The following is a 21,903-nucleotide window of genomic DNA, read 5'->3' on the forward strand; positions in this document are numbered from 1 at the left end:
GCAGGCGCGCGCGAGGCGCACCCCCCTTCCCTCGGCGGCGCCAAGCGCGCGCCCGGCCCCCTCCTCCTCCCCTCCGCGCCTCTCCTCTCTCCCGGCAGAAAGTTAGCAGCGGGGAAGGAACTCGGGGCTGCAACAGCGCGCGGCGGCAGAGGCAGAGGCAGGAGCCGCGGCGGAGCCGGGGAAGCGGGGGCGCTGCAGACGGAGCAGGTGCAACCGGCGGGTCCGCGCGCCCCCCTCGGTCCCCTTACCAGAGGCTGAGGGGGGACGTGGGGGGCCACCCGGACTCCTTGAGCAGAGTGGGGAGGGGGGCCATGCGGCCGGGCTCCCTCCCGGCGCAGCGGGACAGCGGCCAGGGCCGGGGGCGCAGCGGCGTCGCTTCATGCAGCCGGGGCGGCTGGGCAGCGGCGGCGGCGGCGGCGGGGGCGGCGGCTGAAACCATGTCCGGGCAGCGCCGGGGGCTGCCGCCGCCGCCGCCGCCGCGAGCCGGGAGCCGCGATGGCCCGGTGGCCCGCACCTCCTCCGCCTCCGCCTCCGCCTCCACCTCTTGCCGCGCCGCCGCCGCCCGGCGCCTCTGCTAAGGGGCCGCCGGCGCGCAAGCTGCTTTTTATGTGCACCTTGTCCCTGTCTGTCACCTACCTGTGCTATAGCCTCCTGGGCGGCTCGGGCTCCCTGCAGTTCCCCCTGGCGCTGCAGGAGCCTTCGGTCACCGCCGCCGAGCCCCCGCCGAGCCCGCCGCCACCCTCTCTGCCGCCTCTCCCCGTGCGCCTCGGCGCCCCCTCGCAGCCTCCCGCGCCGCCGCCGCTGGACAACGGGAGCCGCGGGGAGCCGCCCGAACCTCCTGATCAGCCAGCCGCCCCCGGGGCCGACGGCTGGGGGCTAGCGAGCGGCGGCGGGGGCGCCCGGGACGCCTGGCTCCGGACCCCGCTGGCCCCCAGCGAGATGATCACGGCGCAGAGCGCGCTGCTGGAGAGGGAAGCGCAGGAGTCCAGCACCACCGACGAGGAGCTCGCAGGCCGGAGAGCGGCTAACGGGAGCATCGAGAGGGGCGGCGCCGTCAGCACCCCAGATTACGGGGAGAAGAAACTGCCACAGGCACTCATCATCGGGGTCAAGAAAGGAGGGACCCGCGCGCTGCTGGAGGCGATCCGAGTACACCCGGACGTGAGGGCGGTGGGCGTAGAGCCGCACTTCTTCGACAGGAACTACGAAAAGGGGCTGGAGTGGTACAGGTAGGACTCTGGGCTCGGCGGGATGGGGGAGCCGCGTCGGGGAGACCGCGGGGATAGTCGCCGCTTTCTACGCCCTTCGAAATCCAGACACCGTCCTGAGAGCCCTTAGCCCCCGCGAGGGGTCTGGGGACCCTGGCAGTGTTGCTGGGTGGTGGTGGTGGGGCGGCAGAGAAGGGCTGTACTCCAGCTAGCTAAAGATCACTTTATCTCAGGGTGAGGGGAGGAGGTGTCACCCTGTCCTGCCGTGCCGTTGTGCCTTAGGCTCCTCATCCAAAGAGGTGCTTTCTTAATCTGCCCTGCTCCCAGCCTGGGAATCCCCAGCCCTCGTGCCTGCGGGGTGTTTCCTAACCCAGGCTCTGGCGGGGCTCCGGGACTCAGCTTTGGAGGAACAGCTGAGAGGTGAGACAGGATAGCGAAATTGACTAAGGGGCTTTGAGATCCCCTGGAATCCCTCAAAATCACCCTCGAACGCATTTGCGTGGCTGGAATCCAACTTTGGGTATGTCCAGGTCAGAGCAAAATGAATAGGGAACTGTTAAAAAAGATGATGCTGGCGTTTTGGCTTTCTAGTAAAGGCAGGATGTTTCCCACCTCCATAACTTTCTGTCCCCCTTGGCCGAGTGAGCACCGGGTTGATTTTGCGTCAGAGCCTCAGTGTCTGCGTGACAGTTGGTGCCCTGAGAGTTTTCATGCCTTGCACAGTGGTGCCCTTCCTGATCTGCACCTCCTTCGCAACAGATTGGAGCTTATGTTTTGTGAGATGTTCGTCTCCCTCCTCTCCCACCGTCTGCCGGTAGTCACAGAAAGCAAGAAGAGAGCAGGAGAAAGTTAAGTGCAGGTGAAATAAATTAATAGTCCTGTTTTCTTGCCGGCCATAACGTTTAAAACAACACCAGTGCAGATGCCCCAAATACAAAAACCTCTTTCGCGTTTTTTTTTTTCTTTCCCTCTTTCCTCCTGTTTTATATCTTTCTGGAAAACAGATCTTGCTGGCTGGCACCATCTCAATTGCATTTCAGTAATTAATTGCAATTGTCAAACAGAAACACAGGCTTTGTCAGCTGAAGTGATGTTATCATCTTAACAGAGCCAATAGGTAAAACAAGGATTGTTTCCTGACAGGTCACCTTCCTGTGGAAGAGATGTGCTTTCGAGGTTTAAATTATAGCCTCAGAAAGTTTTAGAAATAACTTCAGAGATATATAATAAATGTGTATATTGTGATTGATTCCTTCCACTTTTAAAAATATGCCTTATGCTTTAAAAGCTTGAGAGAACTACACTTAGGCATAAACATTCCAGCACATTACACTGAAACAGCAAATGTGTCTGTTAATGTCTTGTCTGTTTCAACAGAAAGAACTAATTGCAGTATTTTAGGAGGCTTCAAACAGCCCCTTCCAATCAAAACATAAAACAGCAAATGCCTAATTTAACTGGAAAATCAGTATTTATAACATCACAAGCCATGACTTCCAGTTTGTGATTATAATTAAAAAGGTGTTAGGATGATTAATGCAACAACAGCAAAATAAAGCAGGGGTATGATGTCTGGGAAGGTTTCAGTTTTTTAATTGTTGGTTGTAGGAATGTTCTGGTTTCTTCTGTGGAGTAGTTTTGGCCTTATGAGGGTAACTGTGGTTTGTTTCTCTTCTTTTTTTTCCAATTCTAATTTTAATGCTATGTATCTTGTGAGAAGTGTCAAAAGCCCCTTGAGGGAGGCACAAAGATCAAATCTTTCCACCATTTGTTGGGGTTGCTTTGTGGTAGCTGGAAATAAAGAAGGGGGTGCTTTATTTGGATGATTTAAAGTTAATGAAGGGTGTGTGGTGGAATGTGTACCACGAAGTCCCATTTTAGGGTCTGGAGAATTTTCTGAATGAAAAGATAGAAGATGCCAGATTTTCCTATGTTCTGTTATACTGATGCTGGGAAGAGAAGGTATATGAACCACCTTGCTGTCATGACATGACTACTGAAGATACTATTCCCATGCTGTGGTATTCCTAGCCTTCTGCTCCCAAACAATACTTGCGGTATATGGGGCTCAGTGTCAATATTTGGTAGCCACTCACACAACTGTTAAACTTATGAGATGTGGATGGAACAACTTTCCCTTGATCTTCACTTAAGAGGACCATGTAGTATCTCTGTGTCCTGATCTCCCACCCTGGCATCTGGGCCAGTGGTGCCTATTCAAAGTGCTGGAGAAGAAACTCTCTTAAGAACAAGCTTCCTGCCAATACATGTCTATCTAACATAGTGGAATAATTAGCCACCCAAACTTGGCTGTTGAGAAGACTCTTAGAAACCTCTTGGACCCACAGGAGCTGAATGTGGTGGGACTGCCTTGGAAAGCTCTCCAGTTTATCATAGACAGCAGTGCTTTGAGGCATTTGTGTGAGCTTTTCATTAGTTCCATCTCTTCAGACTCCCTCCGCCTCCCTCCCATGTAGGAAGAGGGCATGATATCCTCACTATATTGTAGAAAAGGAAAACAGTGGCACTGGCTCAAACCAGTAACGGAAACCTTTCCTCTTGATTTAAAATCTGAATTTTTTAAATGGTGGCATTTGTGCTTAAATGGTATAATTCCTTCCCATACCGGGTATGCTGTCTGGAATCTATTTGCCTTGTTAGAGATCCACAGGTTAATTAAAGGTTTTGGTTTTTTCCCCATATTTATTTATTATTATTTTTTAAAGTGTGCTTCCATAGCCTACTAATTTTGCAAGTGTTTTTGTGTTTTCAGTAAAAGGAAGAGCCAGGAAGAAATCGGGGCTGCTCTAAGCACTGCGGGCTTGGGGTGTACTCATATTCAACTAAGTAGCCATGGCAGTTTTTTCCCTCGCTATCACTCCAGTTATCTCTAAATCTGGGTTTTGCTTTGCTCCTATGCTGTTGATCTAATGTGATGTAAAAACACATTTGAAATTAGAACATGTGAATCAGATTTTCAGGGCAAGATAAACTAATGGATTAGGAAGTAGTCTATGTTAACACTATGGAGAAGCAAGCCTCACTTGGTGGATTGACATAGCCAGTGATTAATAAATTGGTGAGATTAAACCCTCCACTTCTTTCTCCCTCTCCCTCCCCCAAAAGGGGCAAAGCTACAATGCACCTTTCAGTATGAGTGGATACAAGCAGTCTAGGCAGAGACCTTAAACTCCTCTAAGTAGAACCCCGGGCCAGGTCAACTGGCTGCCACTGCAGAACTCATCAAAGTGACAGAGATGACTTGAGCTGTTTCTTCCCTGGTGGCTTACAGACTGTACAGTAACCATGACCACTTTACATTGGAAACTACTCTGCTGCAGGGTGATGGGAAGTGATTCTCCATGGTTTTAAGTTGTCTTCACTGTCAACAGTTAATCCCTGCTTCCCATTAGCTAGGGGAAAGTAACTCAGCAAAATGCTCTCAAAAGTCATGCTCATGCTACCCAGAGGAAAGTGGTCAGTGGGTAGCAGCGTTATTTGCACAGGGTATTTTGGAGAGAGAATGGAGGGGCTAAATGGCACTGGAGTTTATGGAATGTCAGCTTTGGGGCAGTCGGTGCTTTGTGGTTGTGTTATCCCGTGTCAGTGTCATTATGATGCTGTGAGCTAAATAGCAGCACTTCCATTTTACAGGTCACTCCGACAGGGTTTTAAATGACTGGCTCACAGTCACTTAGCTGGCCAGGGCCTGAGCTGAGATATGAAGACACAGCTGTCTAATTTCAACGTGCTGCTTTCTTCCCCCATACCATACTGCCACACAAAAGTACTAGAAAGGTCTTATACTTTGTTCATTTATTCATTCAACAAATAAATACTTATCGTATGCTCAGTACCGTGCTGGTACTGGGGATTAAGTGGTGAATAAGACAGGTGAAGCACCTGTTCTACTGGAACTGACATTCTAGTAGGAGGGTAGAGGAGACAGCATACAAACCAGCCAAAAAATATGTAGTAAAATATTTAGTAAAAATTGTGTTGGGGATAAAGCCTGCAAAGAAAAGTAAAGTAATTGATGTCCCAGAACTCCTTTGTCCAGTATGGGAGATACTATCTGCATGTGGCTATCAAACATGTGAAATGTCCAAATTGAAATATGCTGTAAGAGTAAAATACACAGAATGCTAAATTTCTCATTTATAATTTTATATTGACTGCATGTTGAAATTTTAGTCCTCATAAGTTAAATAAACTATATTATTAAAATTAAATTTACCTTTTAAATGTGGCTACTAGAAAATTTAAAATTACCCTTGTGACTCTCACATTATATTCCTATTGGGCAGCAGGTAATGCTTTTTAAACCTCAGGTGCAAAAAGATCACTTGGGGATCTTGTTAATATGCAGCTTCTGATTCAGCTGGTCTGAGAAGTAGCTTGAGATTGCTGCTGATCCCTGGACCTTACTTTGAGGAGTACAGGGTCTAGAGAGTAATTGGTATGTAGGGGTGTGTATGTTTGTGCGTGCGCAAATTTGCGTGCGCGCGTGTGTGTTATTTTAAATAGGATGATCAGGAGAAATATGTCAGTAAGGGTGATGTAAATGAAGTAAAAGAGTGAGACCCTCCCATGTGAAGATCTAGGTGAAATTTCCAACTATCAGGAAATAGCAGGTGCAAAGGTCCTGTGGTGGAAACAAGCTTTGTGGCTCCACAAAATGTTCTTTCATTATTCTGAAAGCACTGTCTTTGTCACTGGGTTCAACACCTGACTGGGTTCAACTCCTGACTTTGGAACTTACAAGTTGGATGATCTTGGTTGGGTAATATATTTCACTTCACCGAGGTTCAGTTATTTATCTGAGAGTAGTGCTTTCCTTGTAGGATTGTTGGGAGGAATAAATGAAATAATAAAAGTGAATGTATATTTTTAAATGAAACGAATATCCTAAAACAGAAATCCAAATGGATCTGACTACTGGATTTTTCCATTTCTCAAATCATTTTGGTCTCAGATACTTTATTTTCTATCATAGCTGTCGTAATATTGACTGAAGAGTCTCTTATTTGGGATGGTTTGAGAAAAGCCCCATAATGATTTGGGTTTGCAGTATACATCTGCTTAACTTTTTAAACCAAAGGTCACAAACTCAGATACCTTTAGGGCTCATGTGGTCTTATAAACGAGTGGGATAAATTAGGTGGGGAGAGACTAAAGCACCTACACTCTGGCTGAAGGGGTAGCCACTGCTCCTCACTTCCAGCTACTCTTTTCCAGGTGCAAATGTGACATCAGGTTTGTGAGATCTTCCCCTTTGTACAACAACCTGGAATTCCAGGTTTTGATGTGAAATCTTTTGATTTTTAATGTTGGCAAGAGATTTAAGTTTCTTAAAAGCCCTGTGTGGGCCAACACTGTGGGACAAACAAAATACATCTGTGGGCTGGATACAGCCAGCTGGCTACCAGTTAGTGACCTCTGGTTTAAACTCATTTCAGAAAGCAATGGGCATGCCCATACCCTTTGCAGTGGTCAGAATTGTGGCTTACATGGGCTATTTTTGTTTAGAGATTTTTTTTTTTTTACCCTTTACAGATTTTGCAACAGCATGGGGAAAATATCTCCTTAGATATATTGCAAAAACAACAAAAAGAGCTTGATATAAACAAGAACATTGAGGCAGAAAAAAAAAAACTTCACAGCTACATTTCCCTTTTGTTTTCAGTTAACATTCTTTCGAAGCTGGGAACATTTTCAGTTTTTCACTCATTAATCAGGAGTACCCATATTTGATCTACATAGATAACTTGCACTTATAAAATAGATTCTGGTCAGGTGGATTAAGATCTTAGAGTTAGAAAAATTGGATTCCAAGCTTGGCTTTGCTACATAATAATTCTATTGGACATTAGGTTACTTATATTAATCTCTGTTTCTTAGGTGATGAGGCTATATTATCTCCATAGGGTCCATTCACCCACTAAAATCATTTGGATCTAGAACAACTTTATGTATTAGACTCTTCAGAAAGAGGATGCTAGTGGACTAGAAGCAACATAGTTGGAGCATGTTTTATATCTCTGAGCCAGAATCTATTGCATATTCATTGTGTGACCTTGAACAAATTACTTACTATCATCACTAAACCTCAATTTCTCCATCTGCAGAATGGCTTAATATTACCATTAGCAAAGAATTACACGAGGGTGAAATGAAATAGCATTTAAAATGCATTGTATAGAGTTCATGACAGAGCAGATTTCTCTCTCCTCTTCTTTCTTCTCTCTTTCTTTCCCATTTTTCCTTTCTCCCTTGCTTTCTTTTCTCCTTCATTTTCCTTCAATGCCTGCCTTTTATTCTGCTCATCAGTACTGAAGGCCCTGAAGAGAAAGATGTAATGCATTTTCATTTGAATATAGTCTTTTATTTCAAGATTATGTCTGAATGAGGGATTTTACACCCTGAAGCAGCTCTTAAGTAGCTCTCCAGAGAATGATCAGAATCGGATTCCAGAATTTGGCCTATTGTAACTTGAATCGAAGGAGGATAAGAGTCTGATTTCGGGAGGTAACTGCAGCCAGAATTCTCCACAAAGGGAAGGAGGTATGGAGGTGGACAGGCTCTTTGGGCTTATATGCTGACACTCTTAAGCCTCCAGTGGGAACCCATGCCGCTAGCTCCGGATAGGTCCAGAGGCATTTAGGATGCCAGGAGCATGCTGGCCTTCAGTGAAAGCATTTGGGAATGTAGGATTGCTCTTGAAGACCCCATGAAGCTCTCTATCTTGAGATGTGGCTGATTTCACAGGTGTTCTCCAGCCGTCCTAATGCGATTTATCTTATTTTTTATTTTTGTAAATCAAACCCAGGCACTTTTACTTCTAAATCAAGTAAAGAGAGAGGCCTCTAGACTTCAGATGAATGAAACATTGCTAGAGTTGTACGTTAGAAAGTTTTAAAGGTTTTGGTTTTGCATAATGGATGCTATCTCTGGAACTGATTGAACCACCGCCCTGTTAAAGTAATCTCTTGATTCCATTGGTTTCTGCGGTTTAACAAGCTCCTCTATAACTGTCTTGGGAATTTCATTCTGAAATTATAATTCGCTAAGGGAGCTTTTCAGCCCATCTTGCCATTAATTAAAAGTAGACGGTTGATTTTTTTTCTTTTACACTCACTAGTTGAGATTGCCTTTCTTCATAAACTTTTTTCAACCTTTATTTAAGAATATACAAAGCATATTTATAGGGAAACAAAGCAACATAGGAATTAGGCAATATTTTGGTTGCAAATAGAAATCGAACTTGCAAATGAAAATCGCAAAACTTCTACTTGCAAATACAAATAAAAATTGATAGAAATTGAACTCTTATAAATAATAAAAGAAAATTTATTGCCTTAGGTGATTGAGAAGTCTGAGGGTAACTGGCTTCAGGAAAAACTGGATCCAGGGGCTCAACTGATATCACCGGACCTCTGTCCCCTTCCATTCTTTGTCATCACTGTCTCTACCTTGCTTCCTTCTCAGATAGGCTGTCTTGCCACATTTTAGGCCAGATCGTAAGAAGCAATACCAGACAAACATATTTTATGCTCATTAATCCTTTTGGAGATAATGTTTCTTAAGAGGTTCTGTAGGAAATTCCTGGAGATGCATTTGGCCCAGGTTAGGCCATGTACCCATTCCAAAAACCATAATTGTGTGGTCCTCTAATCAGGCCTGCGAGATGTGCCATCCCTTTGGCTTGGATTGGTGGTTGGAGTGAATAAGCAGGTTAGCCCCATTGAAACCATATGGAATTCGAGGGTCAATTAAACCAGATGTCCATGAAACATATAAAGATCCTTTCTGGGATAGTCATATGATCTCTCTAATCTGGTATTTTTACTGGAGAGAGGTACAAAGGATTAGCTTGGGGAGGTTCAGTGCACTTGCTATTTAGGCATTCATTCATTTAAACATGTATTGTCAACTGTGGGTTATATGCCAGGCTCAAACATGAACCAAGCTTGGCCAAGGAGCTGAAAAAGCTTGTAGAGTGGAGACATGGACATGTGAATGATTATATGGCAAGGCAACTTAAGTCTGGACAAAATGGGGTCTATTTCAAGAATGAAAGGATGGTTCAATCTTGGGAAATTTGTTAACGTGATTTACTGTTAGTATTGACAAATGAGAAAAATCCTATGCTTTATTCTATGGGTGATAGAAAGATATCTGATAAAAATAAATATCTATTCCTGACTTTTAGAACGAGCTGCTACTAAACTAGGATCATACCCAAAGCTAGCATCATCTTTAGTTAGGGAACACTAGAAAATGTTCCTATTTAATCCAGAACAAGCCTGGAATGCCCATTATCATTAATATTATTTACCATTCTTCAGAAATTATTAGATAATGCAATTAGATGAGAAAAAGAACAAGGGTAGAATTATCACTATTTGCAATTAATTTCTACTTTTTTTGGGAAAAGAACCTAGGATAACCAATCCCCCATAAATTCATTAAGGCAGCTGGTAAGGGAAGGACAAAGCAAAACTTGTGGTTCTCTAATATGCCAACCATCTAGGCCAACCATTTTGAAAATGTAATGGGAACAATATTCTCTCTATAGAACCAACCAAAGAGACAAAGTAACTAGGCATAAATTTAGAAAAAATGGCAAGGGACTTCTAAGAACAAAATATTAATGCTATTCTAAAAAACACCAAAGAAGACAGGAGTAAGTGGAAAAGACCCCTTCCCTAGGGTGGTATTTTTGTCTTTTCCTTCCCTCTATCTCCTCCTCCTCCTCCTTTCTCTTCTTCATTTTTATTTGTTTTTTTAATTCTTTGCTGCCTAAATTGAGATCAGGTGTGTTTGAGAGTGATCTGAAAATATTGTTTATCTAACATGACCAAAATGTTGTACTTTATGCATAGGATTTCCTTACTTTCCACATTGATTTGACAGAAAGGTTGGTAAGACAACTGCTAATGTTCAGATTCATTGTGTTGTGTAATATAATTCCTTGCAGGGGGCCTGACAGCCTTATACTCCAAATTCAGGGCTGGTAGGATCACAATCAAGGCTGAGTTTTGGTGTACATTCGTCGAGGTAGATGCACTCATATTGCTGCAAAGCAAAAAAAAAAAAAAAAAATCAGGGACAAGAGATGGTTATTTCAGGGTGGGACAGGGAGATGAAGATTTGGATCTGAAAGCATAATAGTAGCCATGGTAGTAGCAGCAACAGTGGTAGACACATGCTGTACTCACGTGTGCCAGGCTCTGCTCCAATGCTGAGTTCACTCAGGCTCTGTAAGAACGTCATGAAATAGGTACTGTTAGTACCCACTCTGTACAAGTCAGGGAACTGAGGCATAGTGAGTGGAAGTAACTTGATCAACATGTGGAGTTGGGACTTCAATCTGAGTGTACAGTCTCAAACATACAACTTTTCTCTTTATTTGTCTCAAAGCTCTTTCCCACTGGAAGTGTTGTCTCCTAGTATCATGGGAGTAAACAACAAGTCTTAGTATTCCCCTATTTTTGATTTCCAGTGCATAGGAGGACTAGCCTACCTATAGGACAGGCTAACTCAGGAGTCTTGCCCTAACAGCAAACTGTGGAAGTAGCTTGCTTTCTGTTTGGTGACCAAACTAAGTCCATTGCCATTTTGAGGACTTTTTGTTCTCTGTTCTCTCCTCCTGGAATACTCTGTTTCCAGATCCCTACACTACAGGTATCTTGTTATCTATCGCTCAGATTCCAGCGCCTCAAAAAGACCTTTCCCAACTACCTAATTTAAAGACCTTCCTTCTACTGTGTTTCCCTGAAAATAAGACCTACCCATAAAATATGCCCTAGCAGGATTTCTAAGCATTTGTGCAATATAAGCCCTACCCCGAAAATAAGACCTGACCTAGTGATGGGCGTGGCTACGTATCTAAACAGTGTATCTGCGCAGAAGATGAGCAACCCTTCTCATCTGCCCCATCATGACAGCTACTATCCCAGAGGTGATCAGAAAGGTGCGGGCAGCCCCACCAACTAGGTCGGCTCCCCACATCAGGTCCCTGCCATCCTGTGCATGCTGCAAGCTGAGGCTTTGAGGGGAAAATAATATATCCTCTGAAAATAAGCCCTAGGGTGTCTTCTTGAGGAAAAATAAATATAAGACCCTGTCTTATTTTCAGGGAAACATGGTACTTCTGATCCTGTTATGCTGTTTTATTTTCTTTGGTTGCATACATTACTCTCCAGAGTCATCCTAAATACTTATCTCTCTCTCACTAGAAGGTGCACTATGTGGGAGCAGGGATCTTGTCCTTCTTGATCCTTGCCAGTGTCCAGAACAGTGCCTGGCACACAGTAGGTACTCAATCCATGGTGGTTTATTAATGACTAATTATGACTCAATGAATTAATGAACGAAAGGAAGACCTTCTGTATGCAATACTCCAGGCTTGTGAAAAGAAAGAACACTCACATTTCTTGGGAATTGTGGCTAAGAATTGTTCTAAGTTCTTTCACATACTATTTTTGCAAGACTATTTTGGGTGCAAGAGAGAGAAACCCACTCAAACAATCCATGTGGGCTAGTCAATCTCCCCAAAAGGTTCCTACAACACACAACATTATCTCATTTATTTCTTACAGTAGCCTCGTGAAGTGGATGCTTTGGCATCCAAGTTTTACGGATAAAGAGATGGAGACTTTGCAAAGGCAAGGAGCATTCCCAAGGTCACACAACAGGCTCTTGGGAGCCAGGTGTCTTTCTAGTGCAACACAAGACCTTTGGTTACTGGCTTCTGTTGCTGTAGAGTCAAAGTTTTAGGAGAAGAGCATGGATTATTCCTGATGGACCATTATGGTGCATAAGTAGTTTGGATATTTCTGTAAATGCATTATCAAAATTACATAATTGCCATTTAATAAGCAAACCATTACCCAGAGGCCCGTGTTTGATTTGCATTATACATGTAGGTACCTTTGCCTGTGCCTCTAGGTTAAAAATTCTTGGGGGAGGGGGATTAGAGATTTAGGAGCCCCTGGATCTGAGGAAATATTTGAGTCAAACTCAAGTACTTGGGCTCCTCCATCATAGGGTGGTTTGATCATTTGGAGCTATATGGTATTTTGAAAAAGAAGCTGAATCTGGAATCCCAAGTTATGAGTTTGAGCCTGAGTTCTGCCCCTAGCCTGTTTTGTGTGCATAAACAAGCATTTAGCCTTTGAGCCTTTGTTTTTTCATCTCTTAAATGGGAATAACAGTCTCTAATAACTCACTCCACAGTGATTTTGCAAGGGTAGAATAATGATTATGTGCTGGGAGCTGCTTTGTCTACACTTTAGTTGTTATTAATCCATGCACGTTTTCATGAATTCCCCCAGGTAATTGGTTTTCTGGGATGTTGCACTCCAGGGAGTACCTGAAATACAGGACAAGCACTCTTATCATAAAGTTAGATTAAGAGGTTTAATTTACAGAAAATGTTATATAGCATGGATATCAAATGTTCTTAGGGCAGACTGCATAAAGATCTGGAGAATTCTGGAGAACTTCAGTCTGCATAGCTCTCTGTGGTAGGCAGATAAGAGCCTCCCCCAAATGCCTGTGTCCTATTCCCTGAAACATGTGAATATGTTAGATTATTTGACAAAGGGGAATTAGGTGGCAGTTGGAATTAAGATTGCTCAACAGCTGACTTTAAAATGGGAGCTCTTCCTAGATTATTTGGATAGATCCAATATAATCACGAGCAACCTGACAGAGTAGTCCCTTCATATCCGCGGTTTTGCTTTTCTCGATTTTAGTTAATCCATGGTCAATCATTGTCCGAAAATATTAAATGGAAAATTTCAGAAATAAATAATTCATAAATTTTAAATTGTATGCTGTCCTGAGTAGTGTGCTGAAATCTCTCATCATCCTGTTCTGTCCTGCCTGGACGTGAATCCTCCTCATCCTGCCCATTAGTCATTTAGTAGCCTTCTTGGTTATAAGATCAACTCTTCTGGTATCCTAGTGTATGTGTTCAAGCCACAGTTATTTTACTTAATAATGGCTCCAAAGTGCAAGAGTAGTGATGCTGACAATTTGGATATGTCAAAGAGAAGCCATAAATTGCTTCCTTTAAGTGAAAGGTAAAAGTTCTTGAGTTAGTAAGGGTGAGTACAGTATAATAAAATATTTTGAGAGAGTGAGAAGATTCAGATAACTTTTATTACACTATATTGTTATAATTATTTTATATTATTAGTAGTTATTATTGTCAATTTCTTACTATGTCTAATTCATAAATTTGTATGTATAGGAAAAGTCATAGTGTATATATAGGGTTTGTTTTGGTACTGTGTGTGGTTTCAGGCATCTGTGGGGGGTCTTGAAGTAAATCTATCCCCCACAGATAAGGGGTGGCTTTTGTCAGTGGAAGTGGAGGCAGAGAGACAGAACCAGAAGGATTTAGATCCTTTTGGATCTAAATCCACTTTTGCTGGCTTTGAAAACAGAGGAAAAGGCCATGAGCCAACGAGTGCAGGCAGCTTTTAGTAACTAGAGAAAGGCCAAGGATGGGGCCCCTACCCACCTCTCCAACTATTAATATATTCATTTGCCCTCTTTTCTTTGCTTCTCTGCTTGAGCTGTGCTAGCTTTTTGAGAAGCTAAACATGGCCCTGCCTCAGAGCTTTTGCACTTATGGCTTCCTCTACCTGTAATGTTTCCTTTCACTAGATAATTCTATGGCTGGCATCCTCCCTTCATTCCAGTCTCTGCTCAACCATCTTATCCTTGGTGTGGCCTTTTCTTGTAACCATGTGGACTCACCTCCTAGTGGTCAGAGCTGCACTCATTGGAAAATGCTGGTAAATATAGTGTTGCCACTGATACATGTCTACATTCCATAGTTACTCCACTCCCACCCAGGTTTCTGTTGTCTTAATTTTGTGCTTCTTAAATCTCCCCCATCTGGAGAGAAGATCTAGTATTGATCTGGTACAACAAAATGACCTTAATGTTGCTGGGGTCAACATTTAAGAGATGTTTACATAACTCTCTGAGCCATGGCTGTTGTTTAAGTACACTGCCACCAGGTGGTGGTTATGTGACATAGGTTGTGTCCAAAGTCAGGCATTTCCTGAGATATGAGTGGCTCCTTGCTCCTTCCAACCTTTATTAACTCTGTATATTTTGTCCCTATATCATAAAATAAGAGACTTTATAAAAAGTTCACTTTCAGTAAACAATAAACAAATATCAAAAAAGATATTTAGAGCCATGTTTAAAACAAACTTAAATACAGTTGACTATTTTCCTCCCTTTTGAGCCAAATTTTTTTCATTTGTCTTCAGATACAGAAAGAATATTGGCAGGTGGAATTTTTCTTTCCTTCTTAGCACTCCTTTGACTATCTGAATGTGGACAATGGATACACCATATTGCCATAAATATATGTTAGGCATTTAATATTAAAAATGTTATCATAACACATATGACAGATATTAAATGGGTACCTAACCGATTGAGAATCTGAAAATTATGGTTTCAACCAACAAACTGCATGACCTCACCCAGAACCACTGACTTCCTTATTTAGAACAAAACAGTGAGTTTATTCTTTGTTTATTGGTTCTTACTTGTATTTCTGTGTTGAAAAAAATCATTTCCAGTGGTTCGAAACTCCATTTCAGCTGTAGAACTCTATTGGCTAGGACCCTTCTGGCTATAATATACAGAAATCCCAGGTAAAAGCTGAACCGAGCAGGGAACCAAAACCAGGAATTTAATGGATCAAGTATCTGAGAAGCCCTAGGTGGGGGCTGGGAATATCTTATTAAATTTGATGTGGCTTAATTAGGGCTTAAACAATGTCACCAGATCTCTACTTCTGTATTCGACTGCCACTGAGGTGGTTGGCTGCATTCCCAAAACTTCTCTCCTTGTGGCTATAAAGTGGATGCTTGCCCTATTCTCTTTCCCAAGTGCAGCTGGAGAAGCTCACTGTCTTTGTCCCAGAAGTCTTTGCAGACTTCTTTGTAGCTACTACTCTTTGTAGCTTATGGGCTCCTAGGGGTCCTGCATACATCCATCTACCAGTCCCTGTTGCCAGGGGGTAGGAGGCTTGAGGCACTGCCTCTGGAGCATAGGAAGGTGTCAGTTTCCCTGGAGGCACGATCTGGTAATCAAAGAAAGGAAATGGATGCTGATGCCAACACAACAGATGTCTATTTTGAGACTCCTCTGTTCAAATTCAATCTTTCCCCGAAGTAGGACCAAATAAAACAGATGCTCCAAGTGTTCCACTGGACTGCGTGGAACTAGAGGGCTTGAGTCTTGTAGTGTCTTTCTTCCAAGGTGGGCACAAACTAGAGCAACTCGAAATCTTCCTCTCTGGCTCTCTGCTTGAAGATTCTGCATCTTTTCTTTATCCCAAAAGAGAAGAAAGAAAAAAGGGAAGGAGAGAGGGAGGGAAAGTTTGAAGGAAGACTTGTCCAGACCTCGTACCTAAGATGTGTTAAATCCTAAAAAAACTACAGAACCTGCCCCTCAGAAATCACTAATTATTTATTTAGAATATATTCTATTTCTATCACTTCCTTAGCAACCCCTAGCAGCTGCCTAGGAAAATTTAAAGGGATTGTATATCTTACAAGAGAATTCTTCAAATAGCAAATGAAATCGTTTCATCACATTAAGTCTTCCTGCCCAGATTCACTTCAAGTAGCGAGGGAGAGATGATTTGGCATTTGATCAGTCTTAATATAACCACTAGAAAGCCCAGAATTTCTAGAAAATCTTTGATTCTATGCCATTTTATTTTCATTTAAGGTGAGGCCCACAATGTAGAATTAAGCGTGATTTGATTTTCTATGCTTTTGTAAGGCTTTTTATGAAAATAAATCCCCATTCTGGGGAAAAAATTCCCTTGTCAATTCTAGTGTTTTGACTTCATAAAAATAGAGGTTGGGGGATTCTTATTAACACACAATGATATTTTCTTTCTCAGCTTGTGCATAATTGTAATCTAAAGGATCTTTCTGAAGTTCCTCAGCTGCAATTCCTTGGGAAGCTTGTGAACCTTGGATCTGTTAAGCCCTGGGGTCATTTATTAGGTCCAGGCCAATCTCCAATGTGACCCCTGAACTTCTTGAGGGCTCCAGGGCTTCAGCCTCCATTTCCCCCACGATCTGACTGCTATCTTTTTTGCCTTAGGGTCCTTCCCACTGCCCTGTAGGGTGAGAGTCTGGCACTTTCCTCATTCCCTTCCTCTCCCCGCACCCCCCACCAATGGAGGAACTGGGAATAGTAACAAAAATACTTCTTATTGATCATCCAATCGCCATTAGGCCCATATTATCCAAATGCTTCTTTTCAGAAAGAGATTTCTCTTCCTGATTTCTTGTGACTTATTTTAAGATTCTCAAGTCTTCCTCAAAATGTCTTTTATTTATTTTTTTTTACAAAGGGCCAAATTTTTAAATAAATAGATCATACAGGAAGTTAGCTTTTGTGATTTCTACTTTCCAGCAATGGTGCTTTTGCATATTACACATTCTTAATAGCTAACTTCCACTGAGTGCTTCTGTGATTAAAAGAAAACCCTACTGCATCCTTGCTTCATCTTGCTTAATCCTCATAGCATCCCCTGTTGAGTTAAGGTGCTGTATTTAATGTGAAAACTGAGGCATGGGGACATAAGCATGGTGCTTGAAGATACATAGGTCATTAGTGATGGAAAACTGGATTCTAACATAGGCATTCAGGGCACATTTTTTTTTTAGCTACCAGGCTGTGTTGCTTCTCTGACAGAGAAGATGCTAAGGATGTCGCAGCATCCAATATCACTACTTGAAAGTTGGGGCATCCTACAGAGTCTCTCGTACCTGTACCTGTGATCCTCCAGCAACCACTCTCACAGCTGAATTCAACACGCCTGCTTCTCAGAGGAGCTCCTGTTGCCACATTTCGAGGGTGTTTGGGAAGGAAAGCCACATCTTCCAATGCCGTGAGAGGTTGCTGGTAACGTCTACCTGCTGTAGTTTGGTTTAAGGGTCTCAGTACTTCAGATAACTTCAGAGAGAGGCATTGATTTTCTGAGCCCTGCTGTGAACTGGCAGTTTCAGAGACCCAGTGACTCAGCTGTCCTTTCCCAACATGGGGCAGCCGAGGTAGAAGAATTGCCCCAGGCTGTATATTCTTTAAAAGGAAAGGAAGAAAAAAAAAATCCCTTTAGCCTAGGCTATTTCAAGGCAGTGTGAAGGATGGAACACAACCCTTCTCTGTAAACCTTGCTTAGGAATGCTTCCGACTCTGCTGCCTTGGTTGTGGGATGGCTCTGTAGGGAGGGGCTGGTAGCAGAGACACCAAGTGTTTTGCTCGGGAACACAGTGACATCATGCCCACCTTCTTATTCCATGGTGAAGATTTTTTTTTCTTTTTTATCACCCTGAGGTTGATAACTGCCTTTGAAAAAGTGTTTTCAGGAATAGTACTTTAGCTAGAATTTTAGTAAAGCTATCAATTCCTTGTGGGTGAAGCTCTGTGACACGAACACAACCCAGACTTTCTAAAGTCCAAGGTACCTGCTTTGGAGCAGAAGAGCTTTTGAAGCCTGTTTCCTTGCTCAGTCTGACTTTATTTCTTGCTTCACTTGGCTACTACACCTGGCAACACACCTACGGGATTTCTTCCTGTCCTGATCAGGGCAGATTTTGCCCCATTTCTGTATCTCTAATACCTTCTCTTATTCCCAGGGGTTTCTCCTTTGTACTTGTAAGAAAAGTTCTGTTGATTGAGTACTTGTATATACCCACCAAGAACTTGTATGTGTTATCTCCTTAAATAGCAGTCCTCATGACAACCCCATGAGAGGGAAATCATTCTTATCCCTATTTTACACATGAGGAAACTAAAGTAGAAACCATTAAATAACTTGCCCAGGGTAACCCTGATCCTAAAGCAGGTTGGTCTGAAGCCCAGAGTCCCACTCTGCAGTTCTGTAGAAGTCAGGTTCCAAGCTTCCTCACTGCCTGACACTAAGTACAGCACCTGGGATGCAGTGGGATTTTACTCAAATTATTATTACTTAAATAATACATTATTATTATTGCTTAAATAATACATATTCAGTGAAGACAGAAAATATATAAAGCATAAAAAAATCCCACCACCCAAAGATAACTATTACTAATAATTTAGTGTATAGTCTTCTATAAATTTTTAATATTTATGCAGTATATATAAATTATTTCTTTCAAAATGTGTATTTTTTAATAATTTGCTCTTTTCATCTAAAAGTATATCATGAATATCGCCCTGTGTCAAGACTGTGCTTCTATAACATAATTTTAACACTTTTATGATTATAAAAAAGAGATATTTGTCAATCAGGCCTTAATAAAGCTGGGGAAAATAATATAGACAATAGACTATATTTTTGGGGAAAAAATCTCCCAAATTTAGAGCCTGATCACCCATAAATTACAGAAATAAATTGCAGGTAAAGAATGCTGCAAACAAAGCACCACAATACAACAACATCAACAATGACAACAACAAAAATTATAAGAGTATTAGAAGCTAATATGGATGTATCTTAGTACTCTTGGGATAGCAAAATCCTTTCAAAGCAAGATTTAAAAAAAACCCCAAACAACCAAGAAGCTATAAAAGAAAAGATTGATGAATTTACACATAGAAAATGTGTAAATGTGTAAAATGTTTCCTTTGTGCAAAAAAAGAATCACCAACAGAGTATTTTTGTTGGCTAGGGCTTCCAGAACAGAAAATACCACAAACTGAGTGGTTTAAACAACAGACATATATTTTCTCACAATTCTGGATGCTACAAGTCCAAGATCAAGGTGTTGGTGGCAGGACTGGTTTCTTCTGAGGCCCCCCTGCCTGGCTTGCAGTCGGCCACCTTCTCTTTTCCCTGCGTCCTCACCTGGTTGTCTCTCTGTCATTGTCTGTGTCCCAATCCCCTTTTCTATAAGGACACCAGTCATGTTGGATTAGGGCCCACCCATAAGACCTCATTTTAACTTAATTACCTCTTTAAAGATTCTTCCTCCAAATATAGCCACATTCTGCAGTACTGGGGCTAGGACTTCAGCATGTGAATTTGGGGGAAAGAGGGGACACAACTGAGCCCGTAACAAAGACCAAAGCCCTGTGAAGAATCTGGAGAACCCATTTGCAAATGTGGGTCTGAGGGCCGGAACTCCCTCTCCCCTGCGTGCTGCTTGGATGGCTCTGCAGTCTCTGTTGTATCTATTCCTCCTAAGCTGCCAGGACTCGGGGACATCCCCACCCCCAGCCCATATGCAGTCACATTCTTTCTTGAGATGTGTTACTGTTGCCAGTCAAGTTACCATCAAGTCCCGAGGCTTAGAATCTCCTGGGAATTTTGTGTGTCTCTGCACTGATACCTTAAGAGGTGCAAGTAAAGTTTAATTCTTAGAGGCCAATGTTAAAACAAAAATGCAGAAAACACTTTTATTATGAAAGTAACCTGAGCTTGTTGTAAAGGAAAAAAAGACAACTAACGAGTAAATGACAATAAAATAAAGACGTTTCCTCTCTCCACAGCTCATATCCTCCCTCCCGCACTGCCAACTTCATTCCCCAGAAGGGAGCCACTGCTTACAGCCTGCTGTTTCCTTCCCTTTGAGTGATTAATACGGCAGATTAAGATGTGGTCATTGATAGAGTATAATGACACCGATGAGAAGTTATGGATAGTGAACACTGCCGCGGACAGCAGTAGTTAACACTTACCCCATGCCAACTGTCTGCTAGACTAGTTGCTGTGTTTATCCTTAGAGGACTCTATGAAAGGGCCCTGTCATTACCTCATTTTTCAGATGAGGAAATTCTGGTTTAGCGATGATGAATAATCTGCAGTCACAGAGCTGGGAAGTACTTAAGCCACCCGGGTTAACTTCGGAGCTTGCATTCGGGGTCTGTTTACGTCTTTGTTTTACTTTTGTTGTTTGCTTTGTTTACCTGTTTGCTTACTTGTTTCCTCTCCTTTGTTTTCCTGTTGTGAGATCATGAATACTTTCCTATGACAATGGTAGGAACTCTGGCTCTTTATTTCGTAATATCTTCATTGTATTTCCCCATAGGGATGTGTCAGGCTTTACTTAACCACTTCTATCTTGATGGACATCTCTGTGCTTTGCATCTTTTTGCTTTTCCAAACAAGGCTGCAGAGGGTATCCTTGTGCTCTGGAATGCACATATTTGTACAGAAAATGGAAGGAGTATTCACTTTAAAATTTTTTATACATTTTGATATGTTGTCAGAAGGCAATTTTATTTCAAAGTTCTTGGGAGAGACCTCCATGTAGTCCCCAAGTAATGATATAGATTTAGTAAAACACAGCCCCTTTGTGCCCTAGGCATCCACTGGCCCTGGATAAAAGCTTTTAATAATAAGGATGGTGATTCCATGTACAATTACCATGAGATGAAACAAAATATGTGGTTTGACTGTGGTTATTGCTTTTGGATGCTCTTATTTAGAGTTTAGTTTCTGTTATCAAAATAATACTCACTGCTTCTTTCTCTTCTGCATGAAAGGGGAGAAAAGTAAATACTTCTTGTTTCTCTTTGAACTGCCAGAGAATCATTTTTCTATAAGACTGGAGAATTTGCAGTAAGGCCAAAGATTCCTTTTTTTTAACTTTTCCCAAGTGAATTTAAGCAGAGTGACAGGATGGCTTTAGCTCTGAAGCAAGATTAGATTTCTAAGGTGGTGGTTAGTGACAGATGGAGAAGCTCCCATTGTGTCAGGTATAACAAAGCCGGAGTCCTCCTGTTCATGACCTGCCCTACAGGGGAATTCTATAGGCAGAAGACTGCCCTGGGGCTCCCCGAGAAGTCCAGCGTGGCACCTGTCAGCATCTTGCATATATTCAGAGAGCAAATCCAAAGACAGGCATATGTGAGTGACAGTGGCAAGGACCTCTGAAGGCTTCTTTCCCACCATGACAAGGGAAGAAGTCGGGGGAGCTTGAGCAAAACCAGGGCTGAACAACATCCCTTTGAAGCCTGGGGCCCTGGATTGGGAAGGTTCACATCTGGTGCCTCAGTAAAGGTGATTTTCTTTAAAATTCAACAAACACATTTATGTGCCTTGTTACTGCAATGAGATGAGTTGCTGTGGCTGGTGCTTCTGCAATCTCACTTGCCCAAATCTTTTATGGAGATACTTCTTGACTTAAAATGACCAATTTTCATGGAAGGATTCTCCTTGCACTGTCTTGCTGTGATAGATGCTATTTGTCCCTCAGTTTTTGGTGGGCACGTGACAATCTTGGATAAAGACTACATTTTCCAGTATCCTTTCTGCTTGATGTGTCTAACGAGGTTAAGCTTGGACCAGTGGGATTTGAGCTTGGACCAGTGGGCGACTTCTGGTAAATGTCTTTATGAGGAGGCTCTTCTCTTTGTTGTCGGTGAACATGGAAACGTGATGGATGAAACTTACATAGTTTTAAGTGCTACATAGAGAACGCCACACCTTGAAAATGATGAGGCAACAAGATTTTTCCCTCTGTATAAGACAGGAATACATTGTTGTACTGCTTAAGCCATACTGCTTTGAGTTTTCAGTTGGTCTTGGCTAAACTCAATTGTGATGGATACATTTGCCTTCTACGTTCCAGGCATTGTGCTAAGTTAAGTGTTTTAGGTGGATCATCCTGTGCAACCCTCATAAGAACCTTTGTTGTTATCCACA

General features: G+C 42.5%; 1 protein-coding gene across 1 annotated transcript in view; it reads left to right on the forward strand.

The window, feature by feature from the left end:
- Positions 1 to 495: 495 nt before the first annotated feature.
- HS3ST4 (heparan sulfate-glucosamine 3-sulfotransferase 4) overlaps positions 496 to 21,903 on the forward strand; it is a 373,124-nt gene continuing 351,716 nt past the window's right edge. The window contains exon 1 of the mRNA XM_012780127.3: positions 496 to 1,229. Within this exon, the coding sequence (XP_012635581.1) occupies positions 496 to 1,229 (734 nt within the window). The remainder of the gene's footprint in view (positions 1,230 to 21,903) is intronic.

The sequence above is a fragment of the Microcebus murinus genome, chromosome 19 (assembly GCF_040939455.1).
Source record: "Microcebus murinus isolate Inina chromosome 19, M.murinus_Inina_mat1.0, whole genome shotgun sequence".
In the NCBI taxonomy this organism is placed as follows: Eukaryota; Metazoa; Chordata; class Mammalia; order Primates; family Cheirogaleidae; genus Microcebus; species Microcebus murinus.